Genomic DNA, 9,082 nt, shown 5'->3' with positions numbered 1-9,082 from the left:
ACAGGCCGCCGACAGCGCCCAGCGGGTGGCACTGACACGCTGGGGGGGGACAGAGAGAGGTTTTATTGTACACGTGTGTTAGGGACAACTTACATTTTTTGATTTTCATAAGCCGCTTAAGCCTCTTTTATTCTAGTTGAAGAAATGACTTGTGCAGAGAGAAACAGAGAGAGACAAAGAGAGAGAGGGAGAGAGATTTAGTCACATCTTAAACCCACAATGGTGTCACTACTTCAACAAACTCGACCGTTCCCAGCATTTAGACGGACATGTCAATCATCCTCAAACTCCAAAATGTAATTGCTTTGAATCCTATTTCTAAATCCATCAACTTCTGACAATGGCAAATTAATTTGGGGAATCAGATGGTGAACTATAGATATCAACATTTAATCAATGTGGCGACTATTTATTTATATTCATATGTTCCGCATGAGGTGAAAAAATAACGTTTAGCTAACACCGCTGCACCTGATCCCCAAAATCCTTCAAACGTAAGGAGATCCCCTTTGGGTTCCTTCTCTTGTTGATCCGGCAGGTTTGAACACCCACAAGCCTAGGCACACTTCACCCGCCTGGAGAAGACCACCAAAAACCCTGAAGGAAAGGGTGGTGTATTTGTGGGATTGGGTTTACAAGCGTACACTAGTTAGTATTAGTAGACGGGGGGGGGGGGGGGGGGGGGGGTAGACAGCGCTGTGACCCAGAGGAGAGACAGAGACAGGGTTGGGGTTAGGTGCTCTGCTTTGCCTCTGTGTGCTCTCACTGTGTGGGGCTTTCAGTAAATCTTCACAGGTTGTCCAAACAGGCCGACTCGTGAAAGTGATGAATCACCGGCACGGCCAGGGAGCTTGAGCGGTGTGTGTTTCAGTGAAACCCAAATAATCAGTCTGCACATGGTTTCGGTGTGTGTTCATAAATGAGCCATTCTATCCCACGGGCATTAAACTACATTTTGTGACGCGCTCATCATTGCCCTGCAATTTCCTTCAAACATTATTCAAAATATATAGAATCTATATGTTTTGATTTATGTTTGAGGGAAATTGCAGGGAAATTACATTCTGAAAGTCAGTTTAACAGAATACGATCTACAACATTATAGATCATATTCTGTTCAACTGACTTTCAGAGTCTAGTGAATGAACTAGACTTTGATGGTAGTGTGTGTGTGTGTGTGTCTATATACACACACACTTGTGTGTCTAGTCCCCTGCCCATTAACAGTGGTTATATTGGTCCTGCGGCGGCAAAACAGCAAAACGAGCATTCCGCCGTGTCACAGTCACTTAGGACATGTGACCAGTCAAAGGTCAGAGGTCACAGCAGATGCCAGTCGCCGCTAGCCGAGGGGATTCACAAGTGGCAGCAGTGGAGTCTCACAAGAATGCCTGAGTGTGTGTGCCCATGCGTTTGTGTGTGTGTGTGTGTGTGTGTGTGTGTATGTGTGTGTGTGTGTGTGTGTGTGGCGTGCGTGCGTGCGTGTGTGCGTGGGTTTGGCGTGCATGTGTGTGTGGGTGTGTGTGTGTTAGTGCAGGCATGCAGGTTTGTGTGTGTGTGTGTGTGTGTGTGTGTTTGTGCATTTGTGTATGTGTGTGTCCATATGTGTGTGGGTTTTTGCGTGCATGTGCGTGTGTGTGTGAGTGCATGCATGTGTGTTTGTGTGTGTGTGTGTGTCCACGTGTGTGTTTGTGCGTGCATGTGTGTGTGTGTGTTTGTGTGTGTGTGTGTGTCCGTGGTATCACGCAGGTGCGTATCCCTAACAGGAATAGCTGGGCCCTCTCACAATGTAACCAGCCCATAAACACGTGTGTGGGCTTAAGTCGGGGGACAGGAGTCAAAGCAGCAGAGTCGACATAGCGCTGCGCAGAAAAGAAACACACACATAAACACACACACACACACACACACACACACAAACACACACACACAAACAAAACCGCCAGATATGCGTCCACATAAACACTTGGGCTGTGTAATGCTTTGTTTTTCCATTCATATGCAAGGAGATGCACTCATATGAACACACACATACACACACACACACACACACACACACACACACACATTCAATACACTATAACCCTAACACCACTTCCAAGGTTCAAATAAAACACATATCTGAACAGACACACACACACACACACACACACACACAAGCTCACACACACACAAACCCCCCAACACACACACACATTAACCAAAATGACCTCCGAACTTTACAACGTAGAACCGTTCCAGCCGGGCCCCCCCCGCCCAGACGGGACTCACGCCGGCAGGCCTTGCGGTGGGTGGGGGGCTGGGCGGGGTCGCGGGCGTAGCCCCCCTGGCAGTACTGGCAGTGACGCCCGGCCGTGTGGTGACGGCACTTCTGGCACACCCCCCCGCTGCGGCGCCCAGACTGCTGGAACACCTCCATGCTGAAGCGACACTTGGAGGCGTGGCCGTTGCACTCACACGCTGAGGAGGAGGAGACGGAGGGGGAGGGGGGGGAGGGGAGGGGGGGGAGGGGAGGAGGAGAGGGAGGAGGAGGGGGAGGGGGAGGGGGGGAGGAGGGGGAGGGGGAGGGGGGAGGAGGAGGGGGAGGAGGGGGGAGGAGGAGAGGGAGGGGGAGGAGGAGGAGGAGGAAGAGGAGGGGGAGGAGGAGGAGGAGGAGGAGGGGGGAGGAGGAGGAGGAGGGGGGAGGGGGGGAGGAGGAGGGGGGGGAGGAGGAGGAGGAAGAGGAGGAAGAGGAGGGGGAGGAGGAGGAGGGGGGAGGAGGAAGAGGAGGGGGAGGAGGAGGAGGAGGGGAGGAGGAGGAGGAGGAGGAGGGAGGGGGAGGGGGAGGGGGAGGAGGAGGAGGGGGGGGAGGAGGAGGAGGGAGAGGAGGGGGAGGAGGAAGAGGAGGGGGAGGAGGAGGAGGGGGAGGAGGGGGAGGAGGAGGAGGAGGAGAGGGAGGAGGAGGGGGGAGGAGGAGGAGGGGGAAGGGCAGGATAAAGAAGAGGAGAGGAGGATAAAGAAGGAGAGGAGGAGGAGAAGGAGGAAAAGGAGAGGAGGGAGAGGTTGGGATGAGGAAGGAGGAGGAAGAGGATCAGGATAAAGAGGAGGAAGAGAACGAGTTAACAGTTAACAACCTAACCAAACAATGCAAGACTTGTTGGTTGGAATGTCAAATCCTAAATGAACCTAAATACATAGTAATCAAAATTTTGTTCAACATAAGGTCATTTCATGATTGATTACTAAACAATTTCAAAAACACTATCACTACTTGTATTTGCATTCTACGCCTTACAAGTCCCTTGAGATAAAGGTGTCTGCGCATCACATACATGTATATATATATATCAATTTATACAATTATCTTTGAACTTTGAACAAGATTGAACAGGCAATGCATGGAAGTGCAACAGAGTTTCCAAGACGAAGGCTGTTTATATTTCTTGTTATGACACTTGGGCTGACAGTCTCAATTGCCTGTCAGACAAAAGTCTGCATTTATTCAGTCTGCTAAATCCTCTCCTTCTCACGTTTACTAATCTTCTCAGGTTGTCCTATCAATGACAGCTAACACTTCGACGTCTTGTGTTTGAAAGGGAGAAAAAAACGTTGTGCAATAAGCTGTCAAGAGGTGGAAATTCCAGGTTCAGAGAGCAGCAGTCTTCCCCAGAATTTTGGGTCAACCATCTGGATTTTGTAAAAAAACAAAACATAACCCAGAGGTTACGTTAGACGTAACCAAACTTGCTGAACCCAAATATCCTCACAAAAGTGTGTAATGGTTTTAACTTTCCAAACCTCCAAAATGTTCCAACCAATGTTGGTTTGCGCTTTTATTGTGGAAAGCGATATGAAACCCGGCCAAATACCAACCCGAGGTTCATCAAACCACACTTACTAACGTATTATCAACCGGTAGAGGGTGGGAGTGGGAACATACCGACGCAAGGGTTGGGCTGCGTGGGCGTGGCCCGGTGCCAGGGCCTATCAAAATAAAAGTCCTCGCACACGTCGCAGTCCGGCCCCGCCGTGTGATGCTCGCACACGCATACCGCCCGCCCGTGGTCGTCGCGGCGACACTTGGAGGCGTGGCCGTTGCACTTGCACCGGCCTCCCACCTGCAGGTCGGAGAGCGCCAGAGCGGGCGCCGTGGGCGGGGCCAAGACCCGCGGCGGGGGAGGGGCCAGCTGCATGTTCCCGTAGCCCCTCCCCGCGTGATGATGGTTCCTCCGCCGCCTCAGCTCCCGCCCCCCCTGGTGGTCTCGGCCGCTCTGGCCCGTCCTCCAGCGACACCCCGCGCCCGGACACGGGGGCCACCGCGGGTGGTCCGTCTTGCGGCCCCGTTTCCGGCCCTTCCCCGCCCTCGTCCTCGGGGGCGGGGCCTGGTCCCGGCCGAAAACGTCCCCGCCGCCCTCGCCCGTGACGTTGCGCTCCTTCCCCCCCGGGCCCCCCAGGCCCTTGCGGTGGCCCTTCCTGGGGGGCTTCTCCCCATTGTCCCTCCGGGCCCCCGTCCCGGCGTTCTGCAGCTCCCTCTCCAGATACGTCAGTCCGTCGTCCGACGCCGGCCCCTGGTCCACCTGATCTCCGGCGGCTCCCTGGGAGCCTGCCCTCCAGCCGGGCCCCCCGCTCTCCTCCTCCTCGTCCTCCACCCCCTCCCCCGTCCCTCCCCTCCCCCCCGGCCTGACGGGGCGTCCCGCGCTGGGCGCCTGGTGGAACACCACCCGGACGTCGGTGGCCGTGACCCAGTCCTGGAGGGTGGGGCTGTGGTCAAAGTCCACGGCGGACGGCCGCCCGTCCAGGGTGGAGAAGGCCAGCACCGTGCCCCCGCGGTGCTTGGGCAGGGGCCGGGGGTCCGAGCACAGGGGCTCCGCCTCGCGGTGCCGCGTCTGGGCCGCGGTGCGGGCGGGCAGGCCGAAGGTCCCGGGGCAGTCGCTGGAGTAGTGCTGCATGGGCCGCCACGTCTGCCCGTGGTCCATGGACTTGAGCACCGAGATGGAGAAGGGCTCCGGGGGCGCCCCCTGGTGGCAGAACTGCAGGCTGACGTAGGTGACCTCGAAGCGCCGGCCCAGTGGCAGGGTGATGACCCGGTCCCCGCCCCCGCCGGCCTGGGACCTCCAGCAGCTGAGGTCGTGGGGGTTGTGGAGGTCCGTCAGGGCGCCGGTGACGGCGGCCCCGGGCTCGGCGCGGCGCAGGGAGTTGCCGACGGTGACGGGGACGCCGTACGCGGCGTTGATGAACTCGGACAGGCAGTGGCGCGGACGCCCGTCATGGTGGTAGCAGGGGTCCTGCGGCGAGGTCCAGCTCAGCGGGGCGTGGGAGTGGGCGGGCGAGAGGAAGGACGGCGGGAGGAAGAGGAGGAGCAGAGGGAGGAGCGAGGAGACCAGGCGGGAGGGGGGAAGGGGAAGTGACATCATGTCATCGGGCCTGTGGCAGGGGAAGAAGGAAAGAAAAGCGAAATAAAAAAACGAACGTGAGGAGAAAGCCAAAAAAGTGATGGATTTATGTGGGCGCGTTTGAAGCCAAAACACAGAGAAGAAAAAACACGTTGCGGGACCACCTGTGTTGTTATTGGAAACACACTGTGTACGCGCTCCACGCATTCCCCTTCATGCAGGGCTTTGTTTGTTGATCCCGCCGTCAAGATCTCATCGCGGCACAATGCAATCTGCAGAACCCCCGACCGCAGAGCCACGGGCCACCGCCTCAGAACCCAGCGGCACAAACAGCCTTTAACAACGGATTGATCGTAAAACTCCCCCCCCCCCCCCCGAACCTATAAAAACGGGGGGACGGTTGAGTGAGGTAGCGGGAGGAGGTGATGGGGGTGGGTGGTGGTGATGGTGGTGGGAGTGGGTCTGAGTGGACCCTTCTTGGAGGATGACAAAAACCATGTCCGACAGCTGGGGCCAAGAAGAACCATGGACTGGACCGCATCCAGGAGATTTATGACTCTCTCCCGCCCAAACCACCAACAACCCCCGCCCCCCCGCCCCATTTCAAATCACTTTACCACCGGTCGGTACACGCACACACACACACACACACACACACACACACACACACACACACACACACACACACACACACACACACACACACACACACACACGGGCAGGCTGAGAGCCTGAGCTGGAGCCTCATGTACCCAATGGGAACATGTTAGAAATACTTTGAAATAAAGTGGAGAGAGAGAGAGAGAGAGAGAGAGAGGGAGGACGAGAGAGGGTGGCTTGGGATGGGAGAGAGAGAGAGACGGGAGAGGAGAGGAGAAGGTGAAGGAGAGAGATCCGAGAGTTGGACGGGGAACGGAAAGATTTATGGAGGAGGACTCATAAACGGCGGTGTGCGTGTTCGGCTCCGCTCGGACTCTTCCACCGCACGCTAGGACACAACGGGACACTGTGTCGTCCGCCATGTTAACAAATCCCCCCCCGCCCAAAGTGCAATTCATCTCCCTGTCACCATCTGATACTGGAGAGGCTTGGGTTCACTTCTCCCCTTTCTGCTCGGCAAACAATGGGTTTACGTTCCCTTGGCCAGAATGACAGACTCTGTGGGATCTTTTTCTTGTGTCGTTTGGTTTTCGTTTCACACCGAGGAAACAAATATATAAAAATCCCACAAAAAACAACTGCTGCGTCGACCTCCTTCGGGTCCTGCCTTTCTCCGACCAGACCTTCTCTCCCCTGCTGTTCACATGGAGCTCCTCTGCCTCTCGATCAGCGGTGTACTCCGCTCTTGTCCACTACGTCATCCTGGCCCCATCTATCACCCACCCGCCCTGCGTCTGCGTCTAGAGAAGAATGACGCCTCTAACTGCTTCCAGATTGATGGGTCTCCTCTAACAAGCGTTTGACACGACAGCCCGGTCAGGCAGGGCCGTGAGAAGACCTAAGAGGACGAGGACGGAGACGAAGGAGAGGGGGCGAAGAGAGGGCGCCCCCCCCCCCCCCCCCCCGAGAGCCACGGGGTCTGAGTCATCGGGCTCAGTTAGAACAGAGACCGAAACCCGAGGCTTCCCTGAGGACCAGAGAGGGGGCACGGGGTGGGCTTACGGCCAGAGCAGGGGGCAGTCATGCCACTGCTGTGGCAACCTGGAGCTGCTCCTGACCTCCAGGGAGAAGGTGACGATCAGCCTCCACCTCCACCCACACCTCCATCACAACATCACCACCACTACTTTCACAACCATCAGCATCTCAGCGACCACCTTGACATCCTCCACCGCCACCACCACCAGCACCACCTTCCCACAACCACCTACAGCACCAACACAACCCACTCTTTCACCACCAACCCAAACGCCACCTCCTCCACCACCGCCTTCTCCACCGCCACTACAACCTTCATAATCACCGCCACCCCCGACGCCACCACCACCCCCACCCTCACCACCACCATCTCCGACCCATCATTATCTCCACCGCCACCACCGATACAGGAGAGAAATTCCAATCCCATCAGCAAACCCGACGCAGGACCTAAAAGGCACATCGGGACAACGCCCGTACTGGGTGTCATTGCTTGGGCGCGTTGCTAACGGCAACCCCCGTTGCCTACACCACCACATTCTGGGTGTCCCGTCCGGCTCCCCGGGGCATTCCAGACGGGTCATGACACGCCCCGTGGGAACCACCCCCCATCGCGCCGCTTGAAGGCGTGTGCCCCTAATTGATAGGTTGATTAATTACCCCTGGAGGTCTCCAGAGGTGTCGGCTGTCCCCGCAATGCCTGGAGGACGAGCGGCAGGGTTTGAAGCCATACCGTCGGGAGGAAACCCGAGGAAAGGGAAACAGAGGGGGGGAAAGGTTGCTGGGAGATGTTCTGTAACCTGGGAGCGTCGTCCTGGTTCGGGAAGATGAATGAGCACTGGTTGTAATGGACTGTACTTATATAGCGCTTTACAATATTGCCTGACATTAACCCATTCATGCACACATTCACACACCGACGGCGGAATCAACCATAAAAGTCGACCGCCAGCTCGTCTGGAGCAGTTAGGGTTAGGTGCCTTGCTCAGGGACACCGCAGCGCTCAGCTAGGAGGAGCTTGGGACCAAACTAGCAACCTTGCGGATACCAGCCAACCCGCTCAACCTCCTGAGCCACTGCCGCACTGGTTGTTGCTAGTGCCGGCTACACAGGGAGGGGGTCAGAGTTGAAGTTGCAATACGTTTCGCACTCTTGACTCTGAGTCAAAGCAGAGCGCGCCTCGCGTTTGCTTTGCTAATGTTACCACTTAAATTAGCTTGACCGCTCTGAATAAACAATAGAAAAGCCAGGCCAGGCATTCATCATCCTTCTTGTGAAGGATTGCTTGAGATATCCTTGTGGTGGATGGTCGAAAATAATATTTAGATTAGAATATATAGTTCAATCGTCTCTAAACAAGCCTCCGCTCAACCCAGACGCGGCCGGTGGTGCAACTTTCCAGCGTAAGAGGGAGGGTAGAGTTGAGGATTACGGTCCGGTTTGTTTAACATTCTTACACTCACGTCACGTGTATTTATACTGCTCCTTCACCGCCCTTTAACTCCAGCCGACTCCAAGAGCCTCGGATGAAATGAGACAGTGCACACCCCCCCCGTTCCTTGGTTTAACAAGAAGGAAAACCTAGTGACGGTCCCACTTTGCGGCTGAGTTTGATCCACTTTGATCCGCTAGTGGCCACTTTGATCCACTCGGATCAACTATTGGCCACTTGGATCCACTAGTGGCCACTTGGATCCACTAGTGGCCACTTGGATTGCCTAGTGGCCACTTTGATCCACAAGGGGCCACTCAGACTTGTCATTGCTGGGGTTATGTTAGCTAATTAACCTCTCGTCTCACTACAGCTTCTATAATGGATAGATTCCCCTTCTGAGACCCCCCCTCCCCTAGGTCGGATCCACATTCTCTGGGCCGAAACCGGATCATCCCTTTGGCACCTCTACTGTAACCGGTTGGATATGGTATCAACGTCCTTCCCCCCCACCCAGCCCCCTTCTCACACAGACCCCCTGCTGCTTTCCATAAATTCCCACAGCCGGCATGTCGGAAGAACGTGGAAGTGCTGCGGAACTCAGTGCTAATGCGCTGCCTGAACATCTCTGACATCCAGG

At 55.8% G+C, this 9,082-nt stretch overlaps 1 protein-coding gene across 1 annotated transcript in view; it reads right to left on the bottom strand.

Annotated features, from left to right (window-relative positions):
- The window catches only part of ntn5 (netrin 5), a gene marked incomplete at both ends in the record, with an annotated part of 12,210 nt that extends 4,830 nt beyond the window's left edge, over positions 1–7,380 (bottom strand). Inside the window, 6 exons of the mRNA XM_079758273.1 lie at positions 1–39; positions 2,272–2,460; positions 3,920–4,556; positions 4,665–5,403; positions 7,035–7,121; positions 7,262–7,380. The exon at positions 1–39 is cut by the window's left edge and continues 111 nt beyond it. Coding sequence (XP_079614399.1) covers positions 1–39; positions 2,272–2,460; positions 3,920–4,556; positions 4,665–5,403; positions 7,035–7,121; positions 7,262–7,380 — 1,810 coding nt within the window. The remainder of the gene's footprint in view (positions 40–2,271; positions 2,461–3,919; positions 4,557–4,664; positions 5,404–7,034; positions 7,122–7,261) is intronic.
- Between the last annotated feature and the right edge of the window lie 1,702 nt (positions 7,381–9,082).

The sequence above is a fragment of the Pollachius pollachius genome (genome assembly GCF_949987615.1).
Source record: "Pollachius pollachius genome assembly, chromosome: 20".
Taxonomy (NCBI): Eukaryota; Metazoa; Chordata; class Actinopteri; order Gadiformes; family Gadidae; genus Pollachius; species Pollachius pollachius.
The sequence above is the reverse complement of the archived record's forward strand: the minus strand, read 5'-3'. Positions and strand labels throughout refer to the sequence as shown.